This window comes from Pongo abelii, chromosome 2, assembly GCF_028885655.2.
Source record: "Pongo abelii isolate AG06213 chromosome 2, NHGRI_mPonAbe1-v2.0_pri, whole genome shotgun sequence".
NCBI classification, from domain to species: Eukaryota; Metazoa; Chordata; class Mammalia; order Primates; family Hominidae; genus Pongo; species Pongo abelii.
The window spans coordinates 145944262-145968238 of record NC_085928.1 but is presented as its reverse complement, the minus strand read 5'-3'; the positions used below and the strand labels follow the sequence as shown (position 1 = coordinate 145968238).

Genomic DNA, 23977 nt, shown 5'->3' with positions numbered 1-23977 from the left:
CCGAGGCAGGAGAATCGCTTGAACCCGGGAGGTGGAGGTTGCAGTGAGCCAAGATTGTGCCACTGCACTCCAGCCTGGGCGATGGAGTAAGATTCTGTCTCAAAAAAATTAAATTAAATTAAATTAAAACTAAAATTACTTACTCTAGTAAGCCTGAAATAATAAATGAAATATTTGTATTTAATTTGTAAACAAGACAGTTTCAGCTCTTCAGGTTTACTCTTACACATTACTTTCAAAAGCCTTCCTTGACCACCTTCTCTCCTCTCCATTTGACGTGCTTCTGTGTTCTCTGTAACACTCTTTACTAACTTTCAGCACTCACTAAGGTAGTATTTATTTTAATCATCTTATTGTAAGTTAGGGTCTCTATTCTCAAGTTCTTAGTCTAATAAAGGATACAGTATGACTTTTCTGTAATTCTTTCAGCTATTTCTTTCTCCCTATGCTATTTCATACCAAAAAATTCTCTATAATTATTCTATTTTGGAAAATGTGATTTTTTTTTTCCTCCCAGTCTAATCTTAGTGATAAAATTGGTTGAGACCTGAATTCACTGGTTGCTGCAATTTAAAGAGTGTGCCTTTTTTGGCCATTCATAATTATTTCTCCCTCTGGAGCCCTCATGAGATTCCTTGTACATGAGCAATAATTATGAGTGTCAAAACGTCCATATTAGCTAAGCATGGTTTTTGAAATTTGTATTATAGTCATTTTAATTTAGTCTGCATCCTTGCTGGAAAAGCATCCGTAAGGCTAGTACAAGAAACATTTAATTAAAATTCACTGGAGTTCAACTTCATTTTGTTATAAGCAGAAAATAATTAAACTTCCATCTGCTGAGAAAGTAATCCAATGAAAGCTTAGGTCCAGATACCATATTAAAGGGTTATGTTCTCCCCAAAAGGATACATTGTAATGATCAATAATTAGATAAGTTTTTCATAGACGCAAACATGATCATTCTTTTATGCTGTAAAATAGAGTTACCACAAAGGATTAATAGAATTGCACCTGAATTATTCTTTTCTAGTTCTTTTTCTTTCTTTGAGTTTCCAAGTAAAGCCTTCATGTTTAGTTTTTAATTTCAAGGCCTGAATGCTAGGATGTTGTAAAAATTAGTCTGTCTTATGATTGTCTTTATTCCTTTCCTCTTGTCTTACTATTTTTTGCACCCCCTGCATTACTCTTTGCTTTGGATGCTCCCAGATGCCTTAGCTAGACATCTTTCTTAAATGTGGTGAGGCTATTGGAAATAGAGATTAGTTGTTTAAAAATAAATTTAATATGAAAACATAAAAATTGGAGGACTCTTATGTATGAGGAAGTATGTTTATATCAAAAGATATGTTGTAATCAAATCAGGGATATTTAGACTTACACTGCACTTTTATTTTATACTGCATCTCCTTGAATATACTATTCGTTCCTGGAGAGCAAGAAAGCAAATATCTAATAATAATAGGAATCACAGAAGAACTGAGACTTCACTAGAGCTTGAAAGAATAATCAGTGTAGGTAATCAGAGTAGAATTCAGGGTATTATAGGCATAGGTATAACCACAAACGTGTAGGTGCTGATGCACTTGAGCTATTTGGACTAAAGAACTAATTGTATAAGATGATTGGTTATTATTATATTTGTAAGGGTCTTTTATAATAAGGAAACTAATAATTTTAATTATCTTTTGCCATGTAACAAATTACTCCCAAACTTGGTGGTGTCAAACATTTATCTCAGGCTGGGGGCAGTGGCTCACGCCTGTAATCCCAGCCCTTTGGGAGGCCAAGGCGGGTGCATCACCTGAGGTCAGGAGTTCAAGACCAGCCTGGCTAACATGGCGAAACCCTGTCTCTACTAAAAATACAAAAATTAGCCAGATGCAGTGGCACATGCCTATAGTCCCAGCTACTCGGGAGGCTGAGGCAGGAGAATCACTTGAACCCAGGAGGTGGAGGTTGCAGTGAGCCGAGATCATGCCACTGCACTCCAGCCTGAGCGACAGAATGAGACTCCGTCTCAAAAAACAAACAAACAAAAAAACATTTGTCTCATAATTTCTATGGGTCAGGAATTTGGGAGTAGCCCAGCTAGCTGGTTCTAGCTTAGATCTCTCATAAGATTACAATCAAAGCATCCTCCAGGTCATCTGAGGACTTGGCTGGGGTTGTAGGTTCTGCTTCCACAATGGCTTACTTACATGGCTGATGGCAGAAAGCTCTAGTTACTCATCACATGGAGCTTTCCATAGAGCACCTTGAATGTCATCAAGACATAGCTGGTGGCTTCCCTCAGAGAGAGTGATCACAGAGAGGAAAACAGTCACTTAGCCTCAGGAGTCAGAATTCCTCATTTCTACTACATTATATTCATCAGAGATACTTTACGTAGTATACCCACACTCAAGAAAAGGGGAATGAAAGGAGCAAAGAATTTGTGGACATCCTTCAAAACTACCACATAAGTTGTAATTTTACTGTCTAGTCTGTGATTATTCACATGTATATGTTATGTATTATGATCTGTCAGGGTGGTATCAGCAGTCAAAGTGGATTGGAGCACTAGAACGCAAAGAGGAGACAAGTTATCCAGGGAGTTTTTATAGCTACAGAATAGGCTCTCTGGCCACACATGGTCAAATTGCAAGTCTAGAAAAGGATATTTACATTTTTAAAGTTAAGATGGGAAGGATTGAACTGGCATCTGAAGTAGACAAGGACTGGGATTCCTAGAAAACATGTGGTATGAAAATATTGGCAATGTGAAACCAATCCAAATGCCCATCAATGATAGAGTAGATAAAGTAAATGTGGTACATATACTCCGTGGAATACCATGCAGCCATAAAAAGGAGTGAGATGATGTCCTTTCCAAGGACATGGATGAAGCTGGAAGCCATTATCCTCAGCAAACTAACACAGGAACAGAAAACCAAACACTGTATGTTTTCACTCATAAGTGGAAGCTGAACATTGAGAACACATGGACACACAGAGGGGAACAGCACACACTAGTGCCTGTTGGGAGTCGGGGGTGAGGGGAGGGAACTTAGAGGACGGGTCAATAGGTGCAGCAAACCACCATGGCAAATGTATACCTGTGTAACAAACCTGCACGTTCTGCGCTTGTATCTGCCTTTTTTTTTTTTTTTGGAAGAAAAAAAAACGGGCATTGCATACAGAGAACGTGTGTTCTGAGAACATAAGCTGTTCAGTAGTCTAGTCGGTGAAATAACAAAGACATTAGAAATTAGGCATACATGTAGAGATGGGTGTAAAAAAATGTTTTGAACAGGATTTCCCTGCTGAAGATGTAAAGTAAGACTGGATGTTCTCTAGCCTGTTGCAAACAGCCGTTCATAATCTCAGTACTAGTGGTAATTCTAAGAATTAACCTAACTCTAAGAGTTAGATGTAAGAGTTAGATGGAAGAATGATTTCACTGTGTATATGTGCAGTTACCATACTCAGTAGTCACTAAGTTTTAATCAGCATGCTGTACCTATTGACTTTGTCCTCAGCCTGCTTCCATGAAATTGTGTAATAAAACTTCATGGTTTTTATAGAATTGACTTTTACAAGGGTAGTATAGCAGAGGAAAAATGTAATGGATCCTCGGCACAGATGCTACTTGGTAGGACTGAAAGAGCTAAAATGATATGATTTGGATGTTTTATAGATATATTTTGTAGTTGTGTTTTGGTTTTTGAGGGGAGTTTTATTTTTGCTACTGTTAGCTTGTTTTTATTTGGACATCCCAGTAGAAAACAAAGTATACAAAGCTGTAGCTCAGAGATGGAAATTTTTAAATAGTGGGATAATACCAAATGTCAGGCAAGGATGTGAAACACTGATTTAGACATTTTTAAATATGTAATAAAGTTGAAGATGTGCATTGCTTCTAACCCAATAATTTCACTTGTAGGTATCAAAACAGTGTCTCACAGATGTTGTTGACTATGTCCTACATTAGGTACACAGTAGCTTCAAGAAAGAATACTTACTTGCCTACTACATGTGGAGCATTTTGGTATTTTCCGTCATATATACTTTTATGTATTTGTTGCGACTCACTGAATCAATTTTATAATGTGCTAATGGGTCCCGATGCAGTATTTTAAAAACACTGCTCTAGGGAAACTCCCACATATCTGCACAGGGAGAAACATACAAGAATATTCATGGACTCATTGTTAGTAAAAGCAAAACCTTGGAAACAACTTAAATTTCCATTTATGAGAGAATATGTAGTTTATAATTGTTTATAGAAAGGAACAGTGGACACTGGCTAAAATTAAAACATCAGAGCTTTATAAACCCAGTATGCATAAATTGCAAAATATGATTTGTGAAAAAAGCAAGTTGGGGAAGGAGGTCTACAGGATAATATTTATGTAAAACAATACATATGACGTTAAACAGAGATGGAATTGATATTCACTGAATCAAGGACAGTCATTTACTCTTGGGAAGGGAGATGTATCAGACGTATATAGGAATTTTTAACTGTATTATATTTCTTAGCTGAGCAGTGGATATATGCAGTTATTCATTATATTGTCCCCTATACCTTGTTTTATGTCTGAAAAAAGAAATATTCTTGTCCCACGCATGTTCAGTATTATGTAGGTCTAGGAACACCTCACAGTTTATAGTAGAGCTACTTTTCTTTTTTTTTTTTTTTTTTTTTTTTAAGACAGAATCTCACTGTGTCGCCCAGGTTGGAGTGCAGTGGCGTGATATGCAACCTCCGCCTCCCGGGTTCAAACAGTTCTCCTGCCTCAGCCTCCCGAGTAGCTGGGACTACAGGCGCCCGCCACCACGCCCAGCTAATTTTTTGTATTTTTAGTAGAAATGGTGTTTCACCATGTTAGCCAGGATGTTCTCCATCTCCTGACCTCGTGATCTGCCCACCTCAGCCTCCCAAATTGCTGGGATTACAGGTGTGAGCCACTGCGCCTGGCCAGTAGAGCTACTTTTTATACTGTATTTGTTATAAATGTCTAGATTGATGAAACAAATGAAAGATTATAATAGCCAACATTTAATGGAAGGATTAATGGATGCCAGGTACAATTCTAAGTCTTTTATTTGTATTAAGTGATTTTATTCTCATATTCTCATAGTAACTGTGAGCTAGGTGGTATTATTACCACTATTTTAGAGATGAGGAAACCTAAGAAAAAGGGAATTACCTAAGGTTACACAGCTAGTAAATAGCAGAAACAGGAGTTGAACTCAGGATGTCTTCCTCGAGAGCCTGTACTTTTAGCCACTATGTTATACAACCTCTCCATGAGAAAAAGATACTATCAAAAAATGTAGGAAAACTAAAGGTTGTAATTGGCAGTATGGCTTGGGAAGAGAATGTTTTCCCTATTTTTATCCTTAAGCAATGACAGGAGCCTAGAGAGAACTGAGACTTATTAGAGCAAGGAATTTTGTCACCAAAGAGAAACTAAGAAAAGTGCCTTGATTATCATTAAAATTTTAGCTAAAATGATAGATTATTGCCTTTTGTAAATTGGATAATTAAAAATTACTTAAAATTTTAACATTTGTGAATGATAAATCAGAAACCTTGAAGATTGATCTACAAAAGAAAATTAGGATTTATGATATTATACTTAATATTTTTTTCTTAAAGCTAAGGCTGATAACCTTGTGATGAAAGATTATAAAAGTGTTAACATTGTATTTGTTTACAATTCACAGATTGTATAGTAGGAAAGTCATCCCAGGAGGGTTATATTGGATGCTTACTTATGGTGAGGTGAAAAGCCATCTAGGCAATGAGCCAGAATTCTGACTTTTGGGGTTGTTCTGCCATGACTTCACAGTATTGTCACCAAAATGGTTACCATTGTCACTAGAGGTGGATTCTTCCCTGTGTCTCAGCCTAAAAAATAAATTATTACAGATGAAAGACCTGTGCCTTGAATAAAGTGGGCTTTTTCTTTTAATTCATTACATGTGTGCTAGCTTATAAAGATTCCCAGTTCTGGCCGGTCACAGTGGCTCACGCGTGTAATCCCAGCACTTTGGGAGGCCGAGGTGGGTGGATCACTTGAGGTCAGGAGTTCAAGACCACCCTGGCAAATATGATGAAACCCCATCTCTACTAAAAATACAAAAATTACCCAGGTGTGGTGGCTTGCACTTGTAGTCTCAGCTACTTGGGAGGCTGAGGCAGGAGAATCACTTGAACCTGGAGGCAGAGGTTGCAGTGAGCCGAAATCATGCCACTGCACTCCAGCATGAGCGACAGAGCAAGACTCCATTTAATAATAATTAAAAAAAAAAAGATTAACAGTTCTTTTGAGAAACATTATTCTGTACTTGGATGTTGTGACTCTGATTTTCTTAGAAAGTTTAACATGTTTCTTGGCTCTGTAATAGTTGTGAGGCTCTCAGAAAGCTCCAAATGTCATTGTCTAGCCCAGTGAAAATAGAGTAATTGTGTCAAAATAGTTTAATAGAAGCTTTTTTTTTTCCAGTTTGGTATTAGTAGTGTTTATTTTGTAGAAAACATGAAAAACAGAAGATACTTAAGTTGGAGGCCATTCAGAATGCAAATATATACAAACAGCATTAGAAATATTTATTGCTTATGGAAAACGAGTATGAATGCATTCTAGCTTTGTATATTAATTCGAGATTGTCTTTTTTTCTCTCTCTAGTGATGCTATTGCTGAGATTAGAGCCATTTGTATTGAAGAAATTGGAGTATGGATGAAAATGTATAGTGATGCCTTCCTAAATGACAGTTACCTAAAATATGTTGGCTGGACTCTTCATGACAGGGTAAGTTACTCTGTTCTAAGCTTTGATGGAAGTTATGCTTGTCTCAGTACTAAAATGCTAGGAATCAAAATGACAGTAGTTGATTTTTCAGGAGTTGTAATCATGTGGAAATTTTAAGATGATGCAGCTGAATAACTATTTACTTGATGATTGTGATGAAACTGCAAGCATTTGCCCACGGGTGAAGACCCTATCTTGTTTAGTTACAATATTGTCTTGAACCAAGTTTGACAACCTGGTATATATAAAGTTTTCAGAGAAAGAAAATCGTTATATTCTTTTTCTAATTGAGAATCAAAGGAGATTTCTTTTTTCTTAATATATAAAAACTAAGCTTTTTTTTTTTTTTTAATTTTCTAGGACCATATCGTAGTAGAGTGCTTTATCAGACTTGAATAGATGTTTTGGATTTTAGAATATTTGATCTAAAAATCTAATTCTGCCTTCTGACTTTAAAAGGAATCCCTCATACAAGTAATCCTGAATAATCCTTAGAATAACCATGGGTAGGAGTGATAAGTTATTGGAATTTGGCCAGGTGTGGCATTTAGGTACTGTAATAGAAATAATATTAGAGTATATTACAGCCCCAAAGTGGAGCAGTTATCATAAAAGCAACTGGAATTTTCATTCCCATTATAAGTTATTTTACAGTTTTCTGAAGTATTTTTCATGAATACTACCTTATTTAATTGTTAAGAAGTTCCTGTGGTGACTTTACAGAGAACAGCTGTCCTCAGCCTTTTGCTCATCCATTGTTGATCCTTTCATTATATATGTTACATAATACTTTTGTTTGCTTTCCACCTATCTTGCCTCCTGGAATAACATATTCATTGAGCGAGTTCCATAGATCCCTATGGGCTGCCCTTCAGTTACTGCCTATTACAATTATTGTGTTCCCACCCCCCTTGACTATGATGATCAGGAGAAGCTGTGTTATTTCTGCTATTCTGGGATCTTCACATCTCCATTGCTGCTGGGAGCCAAATTCTCCATTTGGTCTCTGCTGAGATTTGTCCTTAGTCTGATGAGCAGAAGGAAGGTCTGTGTATTATATCAAAACAAGGGCTACTAGCATTGTCCTATAGGCACCTGCCTTATTTGAGGCTTCCATGTAGTCTTTCAGTAAAGAATGGAGTAAGGAGGAAACATACTATCCTCTAACAAGTGGGCATGAGCCATATTTTCAGGCCTACAAATTCAGAGGAAATGGAGAGTTCAAGATTCTCACTGCATCTACCCAGATATCCTTTAAACTTCACTTTTTTCATATCATAACTCTTATTTTGACATAAGAGACTTGCCTGGGATTCAGAGTTCTTAAATTCTGTCACACTTACAATTTAGTGCTAGGCCTAGTCTTTAGTGTCATCAGTTCTCTATCTAAAGGAGATAAATGTTTCCAAAGAGGCAACACTTGGCTTTGAACTGGTGATGAAACACCCTGGCCCTGTCATTTTCTCTTTAGCCTTTCAGTGACACTTAGCAATAGCCACTCAATTTCACAGTTTTTACAGTTACTATTTGCTCTGCTCCCTCCAGTGTAGAAATGTTGTACAAGTTATTGCACATCCACTTTCAACTAAAAGTGAAAATCCTAACAAACTGCTATCCTACATCAGGAACTATCAAGACTTCATCTACTACCATTGAGTCTTACCTCATAGCAATCCAGCCTTCAGTAATCCAATCCCAGAATCCCATTATTGAAGTCCGATTTCCAGGACCACTCTTGGTTCCAGCTATCATAGATCACATTCCCTGGATGCCAAGCCTGAGTCGGGGATTTTTGTGCTGGTGATGTTGCGAGGTTTGTACTCTCAAGAGTAACCTGTTGGCTGGGCATGATGGCTCACACCTGTAATCTCAGCATTTTGGGAGGCAGAGACAGGCGGATCACCTGAGGTCAGGAGTTCGAGACCAGCCTGGCCAGCATGGCAAAACCCTGTCTCTACTAAAAATAGAAAACTTTGCCAGGCATGGTGGTGGGCACCTGTAATTTCAGCTACTCGGGAGGCTGAGACAAGAGAATCACTTGAACCCGGGAGGCGGAGGTTGCAGTGAGCTGAGATTGCACCACTGTACTCCAGCCTGGGTGACAGAGCAAGACTCTGCCTCAAAAAAAAAAAAAAAGTAACCTATAAAAAAGTGAGGAAAGTATGACAAAGCAGGAAACAGACTAATGAAAATGTGGTTTCAGGAGAAGTCTAATCTCAACCTGATCTCACAGGGAGATTTGGAGAGTAAATTGTACCTTAGAGGGTATCCTGTACAGAAGCAAGGAGGCTGGGCTGTTTCACCCCTATGTCTTTCTTTACTGGCTATGGGCCTCAACCTGGGCGAGAGAAGGGAAGTGGTTGGGAGAGGAAAGATGGAGCATAACCTCCTAGGGGTCTATGTGCTAGGTGGTTCTAGTAAACTGTGGTCCATTCCCCAGAGAAAGATAGAGATATTGAACCATTAGCAGTTAACACTGGCGGACGCTGAAGAATTAGCCCAGTAAAGGGGACCTGGGCAGGGCATCAGCAGCACCTGCCACAGGCATTTCAGCTTTCTCTTGTGTGCTAGGGACTTACCAACAAATATTACGTCATCTCATAGCACATCTCATGGTATGCTAGTGTAGGCTTGAATCAGCTTACAAAAGAGTGATTATACATCTCTCTTCATAAATGAGTTCATTGATGTCTCATCGATAACTTAATATTGGCTGTGAAGGCACTATTTACATTAAATAAATCTGCAATTAGAACAAATCAGAACCCTATTCCTCAGAGCTCTTTGTTAAAACTTTTACCAGCATATCCCTGCACTTAATCCCTACGATAATTTTGTAAACAAGAAACCTGAGTATCAGGGTGATTAATAATATACTTAACATCTTGCATGTAGCTAATAAATTATATAGAATTGGAACTAAAATTTGGTTGTATCTGATTCCAGAACTTGGACTCCTACTGTTACAGCACATAGCTTCTTTTAGAGGATAGAAACTAATCCCCTTTAAATCTTTTGAGAGACTTGTCTAGATTTCTAGGTGATCCTGAATGCATTTTGATCATCAACATCTTGTACTCCAAGTTGATGACTTTATTAAAGACATTCTACTAATAAACAGCACTCGTAGGACTCTTCATGTATCATTTTGCCTCTGTTTTAAACATTGTGCTATTTCTGTTTTCCTAACTGCTGTCCCTGGAATATAAATTGAATCCAGTAGATATTTGTTGCATGAATAAATGATGACCCTTTAGTATAAAAATCAGGTTTTTCCACAGAACTATTCAATAATTACATAAAGGGCAAATAAACATACTTTTCCCTAATTATAGGTTTAAAATTCTCTCTATGTGCCTCTGGATGATGTGGGTTATACCACATGTTGAGTCAGAGTTGATAAATATTTGAAATAGACATGGCTTACTGTCAAGTAACTAAGGTGTTTTCAGTGAATTATTATTATTATTTTTTTTACATGTAAGGGCAACACACTATACAATTGTTCAGTCTCATCCTATGTTGAATTACAATATGCAGTGAGTCAAATGTTTAAGCTAAATTTTAGTCTTCATATAGACTTGAAAATTGTAGTATGGAATTGACTCCTTCTGTTGTGCTTTGTATTTCTGAAGCAAGGGGAAGTCAGGCTGAAGTGTTTGAAAGCTCTGCAGAGTCTATATACCAATAGAGAATTATTCCCCAAATTGGAACTATTCACTAACCGATTCAAGGTAAGCATCAAGAATGATAAGCTTATTTAATTTTTCTCTTTACAAATGCTAGTTTAGCAAATTACATTATCATACAAGTGTTTAGTTCATATTCTTTATTACAGTAGTCCCCAACCTTTTTGGCACCAGGGACCAGTTTCATGGAAGACAGTTTTTCTGTGGACCAAGGTGGGGGTTGAGGGAATGGTTTCAGGATGATTCAAGTGCATTACATTTATTGGCACTTTATTTCTGTTGTTATTACATTGTAATATGTAATGAAACAATTATACAACTCACCATAATGTAGAATCATTGCAGCCCTGAACTTGTTTTCCTGCAACTAGATGTTTCCATCTAGGGGTGATGGGAGACAATAACAGATCATCAGGCATTAGATTCTCATAAGGAGCACACAATATAGATCCCTTGCATGCGCAGTTCACAGTAGGGTTCGTGTTCCTGTTGTTCCTATTGAGAATCTAATGCCACTGCTGATTTGACAAGACTTGGAGCTCAGGCGGTAGTGGGAGTGATGGAGAACAGCTGTAAATACAGATGAAACTTCACTGGCTCACTTGCTCCCACACCACTAACCCCTTGCTGTGTGGCCCAGTTCCTAACAGGCTACAGACCAGGGTTGGGGACCCCTGCTTTTACTACATGTTCTTTAAATAAACCCATATGAAATAGATAAGTGAATCTCTGCTTTACAAAAGATATTACCAATGAGTTCTTATTTATTACTTTGGAAGAAGGCTCACCTGCTTAAAATTTTCTTTACAGCTTTTTATAAAGATAGTAATTTTGTATGTTAAGGCTTACCTGACAGAAGGTTTAGGGAACAGCAATTGTTGAGAAAGATTTTAAATTACAAACATTTATACTAACATCCCCTTTATGCGAGTAGGACTACAATACTGCAGTTTCAAGAGTAAAGCTTTTTATTTAACCTATCATTAGTATTGCATATATATCCCAGAATACATTATATTAGATCTGTCCCAGCTTATTTTCTGTTCATAGTTGGTTTGTTTTACAACTTTTTTTTTTCAGGATCGCATTGTATCAATGACACTTGATAAAGAATATGATGTTGCTGTGGAAGCTATTCGATTGGTTACTCTGATACTTCAGTAAGTAATATCCGTTACTATTTTAATTTTATTGAAATTTTAATACCTTTTTTCCCCCAGGATTTTTAATGCCCTATCTATATATAGTCCTTAAGTATATGTTTATCATTTTAGGTTCAACTTTTACATTTTAAGGTTAGATTTAAAAAGTGTTTTCTGTTTTTTTCTATTTTTGTTTTTTATTTTCACTATTGTTTACTTCTTCCACATAAAAATTATTTTATGCAGCCTAGAGAAAATATCAATGATGTAACTTACCTTTCTATTTAAAACAAAGCAGGCCCAGTATGTTGGCTCCTGCCTATAATCCCAGCATTTTGGGAGGCCAAGGCGGAAGGATCACTTGAGCCCAGGGGTTCAAGACCAGCCTGGGCAACATAGGGGAGACCCTGTCTCTACAAATGATTAAAAAAATTAACTGGCATGGTGGCACATGCCTGTTGTCCTACCTGCTTAGGAGGCTAAGGTGGGAGGGTCGCTTGAGCCCAGAAGGTCAAAGCTGCAGTAAGTCGTAATGGAGCCATTGCGTTCCAGCGTAGGTGATATAGCAGGACCCTGTGTCAAAAATAAATAAATAAATAACTCAGAGAGAAAGAAGACTGCAAAAGGAAGAACCCTCAAAGGGACAGTTTCCAAAATAGGCTTCTTTTTAATGATACAGAAGTAGAAGAAAAAAATAAAGCAATTAAATTGTCTCACTAATGATAGAGATTTCAAAATAATAATGTTATAGCTGTATTTCTACAGGTTTAACTAAAAACTAGAAAGAATCTATGTAAGAGAATATATCCTAGCAAAGTCATACATAACAAATCCTCCTCTCCCTACTTTGTGATGGTACATCTATCACGAACTAAATATCTATGCAGGGATCTACTGTTGTTTGAAATCCTTTTACATTTTGGCTCTAACACCATGCTCTTTATTACTATGGCTTTATATGTTCTAAATATAGGGTCGTTTTCTCCTTTTTCTTTTTTTTCAAAATCTAGTTACCTTCTTGTGTCTGATTTTTGTTTGATATGAATTTCAAAAATATACTTGTCAAGTGCCTCAAAAACTTTGCTTGGGATTTTGAATATTAGAACTTCATTGACTTCTATGATGAATTTAGGAGAGTTTAAAGTGCTTTGCTATGTGTTATCACTTATGCAAGAAAATGCTGGAATTCTCGTCTTTTTTAAAGAGAAGTATTCTTGCTATGTTTCTCATGCTGGAGTGTGTTAACAGATGTGATCATGGCACGTTAAAACTGCTAACTCCTGAACTGAGGTGATCCTCTCTTTTTTTTTTTTTTTTTTAAATTTAAGTTCTGGGGTACATGTGCACAACGTGCAGGTTTGTTACATATGTATACATGTGCCATGTTAGTGTGCTGCACCCACTAACTCATCATTTGCATTAGGTATGTCTCCTAATGCTATCCCTCCCCCCTCGCCCCACCCCACAACAGTCCCCGGTGTGTGATGGTCCCCTTCCTGTGTCCAAGTGTTTTCATTGTTCAATTTCCACCTATGAGTGAGAACATGCGGTGTTTGGTTTTTTGTCCTTGTGATAGTTTGCTGAGAATGATGGTTTCCAGCTTCATCCATGTCCCTACAAAGGACGTGAACTCATTCTTTTTTATGGCTGCATACTATTCCATGGTGTATATGTGCCACATTTTCTTAATCCAGTCTATCATTGGTGGACATTTGGGTTGGTTCTAAGTCTTTGCTATTGTGAATAGTGCCACAATAAACATACGTATGCATGTGTCTTTATAGCAGCATGATTTATAATCCTTTGTGTATATACCCAGTAATGGGATGGCTGGGTCAAATGGAATTTCTAGTTCTAGATCCCTGAGGAATTGCCACACTGTCTTCCACAATGGTTGAACTAGTTTACAGTCCCACCAACAGTGTAAAAGTGTTCCTATTTCTCCCCATCCCCTCCAGCATCTGTTGTTTCCTAACTTTTTAATGCTCGCCATTCTAACTGGTGTGAGATGGTATCTCATTGTGGTTTTGATTTGCATTTCTCTGTGATGCAAATCACCAGTGATGATGAGCATTATTTCACGTGTCTGTTGGCTGCATAAATGTCTTCTTTTGAGAAGTATCTGTTCATATTCTTCGCCCACTTTTTGATGGGGTTGTTTGTTTTTCTCTTGTAAATTTGTTTGAGTTCTTTGTAGATTCTGGATATTAGCCTTTTGTCAGATGAGTAGATTGCAAAAATTTTCTCCCATTCTGTAGGTTGCCTGTTCACTCTGATGGTAGTTTCTTTCGCTGTGCAGAAGCTCTTGAGTTTAATTAGATCCCATTTGTCATTTTTGGCTTTTGTTGTCATTGCTTTTGGTGTTTCAGACATGAAGTCCTTGCCCAAGCCTATGTCCTGAATGGTATTGCCTAGGTTTTCTTCTAGGGTTTTTATGGTTTTAGGTCTAACATTTAAGTCTTTAATCCATCTTGAATTAATTTTTGTATAAGGTGTAAGGAAGGGATCCAGTTTCAGCTTTCTACATGTGGCTAGCCAGTTTTCCCAGCACCATTTATTAAATAGGGAATCCTTTCCCCATTTCTTGTTTTTGTCAGGTTTGTCAAAGATCAGATAGCTGTAGTTGTGTGATATTATTTCTGAGGGCTCTGCTCTGTTCCATTGGTCTATATCTCTGTTTTGGTACCAGTGCCATGCTGTTTTGGTTACTGTAGCCTTGTAGTATAGTTTGAGGTCTGGTAGCATGATGCCTCCAGCTTTGTTCTTTTGGCTTAGGATTGACTTGGCAATGCAGGCTCTTTTTTGGTTCCATATGAACTTTAATGTAGTTTTTTCCAATTCTGTGAAGAAAGTCATTGGTAGCTTGATGGGGATGGCATTCAATCTATAAATTACCTTGGGCAGTATGGCCATTTTCACTATATTGATTCTTCCTATCCATGAGCATGGAATGTTCTTCCATTTGTTTGTGTCTTCTTTTATTTCATTGAGCAGTGGTTTGTAGTTCTCCTTGAAAAGGTCCTTCACATCCCTTGTAAGTTGGATTCCTAGGTATTTTATTCTCTTTGAAACAATTGTGAATGGGAGTTCACTCATGATTTGGCTCTCTGTTTGTCTGTTATTGGTGTATAAGAATGCTTGTGATTTTTGCACATTGATTTTGTATCCTGAGACTTTGCTGAAGTTGCTTATCAGCTTAAGGAGATTTTGGGCTGAGACGATGGGGTTTTCTAGATATACAATCATGTCATCTGCAAACAGGGACAATTTGACTTCCTCTTTTCCTAATTGAACGCCCTTTATTTCCTTCTCCTGCCTGATTGCCGTGGCCAGAACTTTCAACACCATGTTGAATAGGAGTGGGGAGAGAGGGCATCCCTGTCTTGTGCCAGTTTTCCAAGGGAATGCTTCCAGGTTTTGCCTATTCAGTATGATATTGGCTGTGGGTTTGTCATAAGTAGCTCTTACTATTTTGGCATACGTCCCATCAATACCTAATTTATTGAGAGTTTTTAGCATGAAGGGTTGTTATTTTGTCAAAGGCCTTTAATGCATCTATTGAGATAATCATGTGGTTTTTGTCTTTGGTTCTGTTTATATGCTGGATTATGTTTATTGATTTGTGTATGTTGAACCAGCCTTGCATCCCAGAGATGAAGCCCACTTGATCATGGTGGATAAGCTTTTTGATGTGCTGCCAGATTTGGTTTGCCAGTATTTTATTGAGGATTTTCGCATCGATGTTCATCAGGGATATTGGTCTAAAATTCTCTTTTTTTGTTATGTCTCTGCCAGGGACATAACAGGGAGAGTTAGGGAGGATTCCCTCTTTTTCTGTTGATTGGAATAGTTTCAGAAGGAATGGTACCAGCTCCTCCTCCTACCTCCGTAGAATTCGGCTGTGAATCCATCTGGTCCTGGACTTTTTTTGGTTGGTAGGCTATTAATTATTGTCTCAATTTCAGAGCCTGTTATTAGTCTATTCAGGGATTCAACTTCTTCCTGGTTTAGTCTTGGGAGGGTGTATGTGTCGAGGAATTTATCCGTTTCTTCTAGATGTTCTAGTTTATTTGTGTAGAGGTGTTTATAGTATTCTCTGATGGTAGTTTGTATTTCTGTGGGATTGGTGGTGATATTCCCTTTATCATTTTTTATTACGTCTATTTGAGTCTTCTCTCTTTTCTTCTTTATTAGTCTTGCTAGCAGTCTATCAATTTTGTTGATCTTTTCAAAAAACCAGCTCCTGGATTCATTGATTTTTTTGAAGGGTTTTTTGTGTCTCTGTCTCCTTCAGTTCTGCTCTGATCTTAGTTATTTCTTGCCTTCTGCTAGCTTTTGAATGTGTTTGCTCTTGCTTCTCTAGTTCTTTTAATTGTGATGTTAGGGTGTCAATTTTAGATGTTTCCTGCTTTCTCTTGTGGGCATTTAGTGCTATAAATTTCCATCTGCACACTGCTTTGAATGTGTCCCAGAGATTCTGCTATGTTGTGTCTTTGTTCTCACTGGTTTCAAAGAACATCTTTATTTCTGCCTTCGTTTCATTATGTACTCAGTAGTCATTCAGGAGCAGGTTGTTTGGTTTCCATGTAGTTGAGCGGTTTTGAGTGAGTTTCTTAATCCTGAGTTCTAGTTTGCTTGCGCTATGGTCTGAGAGACAGTTTGTTATAATTTCTGTTCTTTTACATTTGCTGAGGAGTGCTTTACTTCCAACTATGTGGTCAATTTTGGAACAGGTGTGGTGTGGTGCTGTAAAGAATGTATATTCTGTTGATTTGGGGTGGAGAGTTCTGTAGATGTCTATTAGGTCCACTTGGTGCAGAGCTGAGTTCAATTCCTGGATATCTTTTTTAACTTTCTGTCTTGTTGATCTGTCTAATGTTGACAGTGGGGTGTTAAAGCCTCCCATTATTATTGTGTGGGAGTCTAAGTCTCTTTATAGGTCTGTAAGGACTTGCTTTATGAATCTGGTTGCTCCTGTATTGGGTGCATGTGTATTTAGGATAGTTAGCTCTTCTTGTTGACTTGATCCCTTTGCCATTATGTAATGGCCTTCTTTGTCTCTTTCGATCTTTGTTGGTTTAAAGTCTGTTTTATCAAGAGACTAGGATTGCAACCCCTGCCTTTTTTTGTTTTCCATTTGCTTGGTAGATCTTCCTCCATCCCTTTATTTTGAGCCTATGTGTGTCTCTGCACGTGAGATGGGTCTCCTGAATACAGCACACTGATGGATCTTGACTCTTTATCCAATTTGCCAGTCTGTGTCTTTTAATTGGAGCATTTAGCCCATTTATATTTAAGGTTAATATTGTTAATGTGTGAATTTGATCCTGTAATTACATTATGATGTTAGCTGGTTATTTTGCTCGTTAGTTGATGCAGTTTCTTCCTAGCATCCATGGTCTTTACAATTTGGCATGTTTTTGCTGTGGCTGGTACCGGTTGTTTCTTTCCATGTTTCGTGCTTCCTTTAGGAGCTCTTGTAGGGCAGGCTTGGTGGTGACAAAATTTCTCAGCATTTGTTTGTCTCTAAAGGATTTTGTTTCTCCTTCACTCATGAAGCTTAGTTTGGCTGGATATGAAATTCTGGGTTGAAAATTCTTTTCTTTAAGAATGTTGCATGATGGCCCCACTCTCTTCTGGCTTGTACAGTTTCTGCCAAGAAATCCACTGTTAGTCTGGTGGGCTTCCCTTTGTGGGTAACCCGACCTTTCTCCCTGGCTGCCCTTAACATTTTTTCCTTCATTTTAACTTTGGTGAATCTGACAATTATGTGTCTTGGAGTTGCTCTTCTCAAGGAGTATCTTTGTGGCGTTCTCTGTATTTCCTGAATTTGAATGTTGGCCTGCCTTGCTAGGTTGGGGAAGTTCTCCAGGATAATATCCTGCAGAGTGTTTTCCAACTTGGTTCCATTCTTCCTTTCACTTTTAGGTACACCAATCAGACGTAGATTTGGTCTTTTTACGTAGTCTCATATTTCTTGGAGGCTTTGTTCATTTCTTTTTACTGTTTTTTCTCTAAACTTCTCTTCTCAGTTCATTTCATTCATTTGATCTTCAATCACTGATACCCTTTCTTCCAGTTGATCGAATCGGCTACTGAAGCTTGTGCATTCATCATGTAGTTCTCGTGCCATGGTTTTCAGCTCCATCAGGTCATTTAAGGACTTCTCTACACTGGTTATTCTAGTTAGCCATTCATCTAATCTTTTTTCAAGGGTTTTAGCTTCTTTGTGATGGGCTCAGACTTCCTCCTTTAGCTCAGAGAAGTTTGATCATCTGAGCCTTCTTCTCTCAACTTGTCAAAGTCATTCTCCGTCCAGCTTTGTTCTCTTGCTGGCGAGGAGCTCTGTTTCTTTGCAGGGGGAGTGGTGCTCTGATTTTTAGAATTTTCAGCTTTTCTGCTCTGTTTTTTCCCCATCTTTGTGGATTTATCTACCTTTGGTCTTTGATGATGGTGACGTACAGATGGGGTTTTGGTGTGGATGTCCTTTCTGTTTTTTAGTTTTCCCTCTATTTTCTTAGCCTTACAAGCAGCTGGGATGGCAGGCATGTACCACCATGCTCAGCTGGATTTCTTTTTTAACATACCAATAGGTCTTATAGGGTTTAATTTTTTTCATAGAGGTTATGCATTAGTTAGTAGGTTAATTCTGAAATGCCTTATGCTATTTTTGTTAGAATAGTATCTAGTATTTTCTGCTTGGTTATTGCTGAGGAAGAGAACCTTTAATTTTTGTGTTGGTCTAATATGGGGACCCTATTTTAACTCTTATTCTGAGTTCTAGAATGTATTCTAATACTTTGTTGATTTTGTTGGTTTTAGTATGTATATTATTATATAACCTGCAAATAATTTCAGTTTTGTCTCTTCTTTTTTTTTTTTTTTGAGACAGATTATTGCTCTGTCCCACAGACTAGAAGGCCAGGCACAGTGGCTCACGCCTATAATCCCAGCATTTTGGGAGGATGTAGCAGATGGATTACCTGAGATCAGGAGTTAGAGAACAGTCTGCCTGACATGACGAAACCCAGTTTCTACTAAAAATACAAAAAATTAGCTGAGCGTGGTGTTGGGCACCTATAATCTCAGCTACTCAGGAGGCTGAGGCAGGAGAATCACTTGAACCCGGGAGGCAGAGGTTGCAGTGAGCCAAGATCATGGTGTTGCAATCCAGCCTAGGTGACAGAGCAAGACTCTGTCTCAAAAAAAAAAAAAAAAAAAAAAAAAAAAGCTGTAGAATTGTGGGCATTTTATTTTCTTCTTGTTGAATCTGTATTTTCTGAATTTTATATTATTGTCTTTTATACTTATAAAAGGGGAAACATTACTTTCAAAGTAAGATAAAAGATGAGACAACAATTATTAAGCCTAGAACTTTATAATGAACTTTAGCAAGTTTAAATAAAAGTAGAACAGAAAATAAACATTTCCTTTAGATCAGATGTTGCTTTCTGTATTTTTCAGTGGAAGTGAAGAAGCCCTTTCCAATGAAGACTGTGAAAATGTTTACCACTTGGTGTACTCGGCACATCGCCCTGTTGCTGTGGCAGCTGGAGAGTTCCTTCACAAAAAGTGAGCTAATTATCTTTGAAAACAGGTTCTACTTTTCTATGTTGTTTTCTTGTTGTTTTAGAGTTTGTAGAAGAGAGTAATCGTGACTGAACACAGTGCTAAAAATGTCCATCTCATACTCTGGGGGCTATAACAGCCTCACAGCCTATGTATACATTGTGAATCACAGCCTTGAGGATGCTGTACCTTGTGACATACTCCTTTTTTCTGAAATCTGAGAGGATGATTCTCAGCTGGATGTGAGTGGAGATTGGAGGAATGCATGAAATTTATAAAAGCTAACGTAATTGATAATTCATCACACTAGTTTTTTCTTTAAAATTCTGAGGTCTGATCTTACTTTCTCAACATTTGTAATCTAAATGTGAAGCAGTATCACCTTTAAAATGCCTTCCAAGTTTCAATTTTTTTTCATTCTCTCCATTATGATGATTTTTTTTTATTTTTTTATTTTTTTGAGACGGAGTTTCGCTCTTGTTGCCCAGACTAGAGTACAATGGCACAATCTCAACTCACCACAACTTCTGCCTCCCAGATTCAAGCGATTGTCCTGCCTCAGCCTCCCAAGTGCTGGGATTACAGGCATGCGCCACCCTGCCCAGCTAATTTTGTATTTTTATTAGAGACAGGGTTTCTCCATGTTGGTCAGGCTGGTGTCGAACTCCCGACCTCAGGCTGCCCACCTCAGCCTCCCAAAGTGCTGGGATTACAGGCGTGAGCCACCACACCCAGCCATGATCAGGATTATTTTAATCAGTAATTCATAGTAATTCTGAAAGTTTTATATATATATAGTTGCAGTTTAATTTTTTTTAAACCTTATTTTTTTGTAAAGCATAAAGTTAATGAGAGTGTATGCATGTAAACACTTAGGACGTACATTTTTTAGTGTGATTTACTGTATATGTTCTATAATTGATTACTAGATTCATTCTTTAAATCATTTTTAAAATATGTTACATATAAGTATATATGTTATATATAATGTTATATAATATATATAATGTTATGTAATTATATATAATGTTATATATATAATATATATATAATGTTATATATGAGTATATATGTTTTTAGAGAGAAATGGGGTCTTGCTATCTTGCTCAGGCTGGTCTTGAACTCCTGGCCTCAAGTGATCCTTCCACCTCAGCCTCCCATAGTGTTGTGATTACAGGCATGAGCCACTGCACCCAGATGATTAATTCATATTTAAAATATAAACATATTCTTGGTTATATGTGTGTATCTTTTGCTTTGTTTTGTGTTTTGGGTTTTTATTTATGGATTTAAATTACTAGCTTTGAATAATATTCACAAGTGATTTTAAAAGTTTATTATATATTCTAACTTCTTCTTATGCTGAAGTACAAATATAAATCATGCACTAGGCAACTGCTGTGCATCAGTGACTAACTTTGATAATGAGCAGGCCTGGTCCTCTATCCAGTATCTGCATTCAGTGCTACAATAACAAATTGTTCTCTACTCACTTGTACCTCTCAAAGTGAGAAAAGTTATTTATTTCTATGTAAGAAATCTCTGTTAAGAAAGAAACCAGCTACTTACTGGGCATGCTGGCAAGGAAAATGAAGAGGAAGAAAGTCAAGGTTTTCAGGCATGACTTAAAATAATATTGAGTTTCCTAGTGACTCTGACACCTCTGGCTAGTAGAATAACGCTGATTTTATATTTATCTTTGGATGTTGTCTGTCACCGATATCAAGAATGTACTGTAGTCTTTCTTTTTTCAGGATTATTGTATTCTAATTAGTCTCTGTTCTCTACTTGTCAAAGAATTTTGTGTTTTTAGAAATAATTTGTTGCTTCTGTAGTTTCAGAGAGAAAATAAACTTATGAGATTGGTTCTCTGTATAACAGAAGCCATAAACTGGTAACTCTTGAGTTAGAAAAAGTCTTAGAATATATTTATTTTATATCTGTATTATATTTTTCTATGTTTGAAATATTGGCTAAATTTTTTATACTTTTAAAAATTGATAAATATGCATACTTATAGGGTACATGTGATATTTTGATGCATGCATCTAATGTTTAATGGTGAAATTAGGTAAGTAGAATATCCATCACCTCAAACATGTATTATTTCTTTGTGTTGGGAACTTTCCAAATCTTCTATTAATAACTATTTTGAAATATTCCATAAATTATTGTTAACTGTAGTCACCCTACTGTGCTATCAAACACTAAAACTTATTTCTTCTAACTGTATTCTTGAACCCATTAACCAGCCTTTCTTTATTCCACCCTCTGGTAGCGATCATTCTACTGTCCCTGCAGGAGATCAATCTTTTTTTAGCTCCCACATAAAAGTGAGAACGTGAGATATTTGTCCTTTTGTGCTTGGCTTAATTCACTTAACATAATGTCATGTAGTTCCATCTGTGTCACTGCAAATGACAGAATTTCCTTTTTATGGCTAAATAGTATTCCATTGTGTATATATACCACATTTGTTTATCCATGCAAACGTTGATGGACACTTAGGTTGATTCCATGTCTCACTACTATGAATAGTGCTGTAATAAACATGGCAGTGCAGATATCTCTTTGATATGCTGATTTTTTTTCTTGTAGATATATACTTAGCAGTGGAGTTGCTTGATCATATGGTAGATATTTTTAGTTTTTTGAGGAACCTCCATACTGTTTTCCACTGTTGCTGTACTAATTTACATTCCCACCAACAGTGTACTAGCATTCACCTTTCTCTGCATCCTGGCCAGCATGTTATTTTTTTGCTTTATGATAATAGCTATTGAAAATGAGGTAAGATGATATCTCATTGTGATTTCTTATTTGCATTTTCTTTATAATAAATGATGAGAGCACTTTTTGTATACCAGTTGGCCACTGGTACGTCTTCCTTTGAGAAATGTCTATTCAGATCATTTGCCCATTTGTAAATTGGATTATTTTCGTTTTTGCTAAGGGATCGTTTGAGTACCTTATATATTCTGGTTACTAATCCCTTGTCAGATGAATAGTTGTCCAGTATTTTCACCCATTCTGCAGGTTGTCTCTTTATTGATCCCTTTGCTGTGTAGAAACTTTTTTGCTTGATATAATCTCATTTGTCTGTTTTTCCTTTTGTTGCCCGTGCTATTGAGGTCTTGCCCCAAAACTCTTTCAGTCTGTGTGCGTCTTCATAGATGAAGTGAGTTTCTTATGGCAGAATATAGTTGGGTCGTGTTTTTTTTAATCGTTTCAGCCACTTTATATGTCTTTCAATTTGATAATTTAATCCATTTACCTTCAGGATTATTATTGATGGGCATGTGTTTACTATTGCCATTTTGTTGCTTGTTTTCTGGTTGTTTTGTAGATCCCATTGATTTTTTTCTGTCTCTCACTGTCTTCCTTTTAGTTATCTAGTAATATATTTTGATTCTGTGCTGTTTATTTCTGGTGTATCTATTATAGACATTGCTTTGTGATTACACTGAGGCTTGCAAAAAATATCTTGTAGTTAAAACAGGTTATTTTACGTAGGGCGCGGTGGCTTACACCTGTAATCACAGCACTTTGGGAGGCCAAGGCAGGCAGATCTCTTGAGGTCAGGAGTTCAAGACCAGCCTGGCCAACATGATGAAAGCCTGTCTCTGCTAAAAATATAAAAATCAGCCAGGCGTGATGGCAGGTTCCTGTAATTCCAGCTACTTGGGAGGTTGAGGCAGGAGAATTGCTTGAACCTAGGAGACAGAAGTTGCAGTGAGCTGAGATTGTGCCACTGCACTCCAGCCTAGGTGACAGAGCAAGATTCAATCTCAAAACTAAACAAACAAACAAAAAGAAAAAAAAAACAAAAAAATACAGTTTATTTTAAACTTAAAATGACTTAACTTTGATTGTAAAGTATCATAAATAAACTTTACACTTTAACACTGCTCCCCTCCCATGTTTTGGCTTTTCTGTGTTTCAATTTACATTTTTAAAATTTTGCTTATCTCAGCAACTGTTGCAGTTGTTTGTTTTGGGGTTTTTTTTGTTTGTTTGTTTTTTGTTTTTGTAGAGACAGGGTTTTGTCATGTTGCCCAGGCTGGTCTCAAACTCCTAAGCTCAAGCTATCCTCCCATCTCGGCCTCCCAAAGTTTGGAGATTACAGGCATGAGTCACCATGCCTGGCCCCAGTTGCTATTTTTAATAGTTTTTTCTTGTAGTCTTCATGCTTAAGATATAAGTCGTTTACTTGCTGCATTTTAGAGTACTCTGAATTTTTTTCAGTTTTCTTACTTTACCAGTGAGTTTTATACCTTGAAGTTTTCTTGTCACACATTAATGTTGGTGTAGTCAGACCCAACAGCAGGCCATAGGGGCTACGAAGTCCAGCAGAGTCAAAGCGATGAGAAAAGACAAGTTAAGAATGAGTGCATAAAGTGGGTCCAGGGGGCCAACGCTGGTATGGAGGCTGCGAAGGCCCCGAGCTCTGGGAGCCCACACTATTTATTGGTGATCAAACAAAGAAGCAGGTGGTGAGGACGTTTGGATGTGGGGGTAAACAGGTGAGGACGTGAGGACATAGGGGTAGAAAGGTAGTGGTGCATCAAGTGTTATCTGTGACAGTTTAGCATTTTCTGTGATGCATATAAAATATGCTCTGCTGCTCGAGATAATGGAGAACATGTTTACGAGCCTGGGAGAGCAACCAACAAGTCTGCGCACATTCCAGAGGCCACGAGGGGTTTTATGCTCTGAGCCCTGGATTCCATCCAAGCCACGAGGGGTTTTATGCCCTGGGCTTATATTTGTGGT

The 23977-nt window shown here is 37.4% G+C and overlaps 1 protein-coding gene across 5 annotated transcripts in view; it reads left to right on the top strand.

Moving 5' to 3' along the window:
* Positions 1-23977, top strand: part of STAG1 (STAG1 cohesin complex component) — a 406617-nt gene that overhangs the window by 258838 nt on the left and 123802 nt on the right. For all 5 annotated transcript variants that reach the window (XM_024244311.3, XM_063722218.1, XM_063722219.1 and 2 more), the window contains 4 exons: positions 6681-6804; positions 10440-10538; positions 11574-11653; positions 19100-19207. In XM_024244311.3, coding sequence (XP_024100079.1) covers positions 6681-6804; positions 10440-10538; positions 11574-11653; positions 19100-19207 — 411 coding nt within the window. The remainder of the gene's footprint in view (positions 1-6680; positions 6805-10439; positions 10539-11573; positions 11654-19099; positions 19208-23977) is intronic.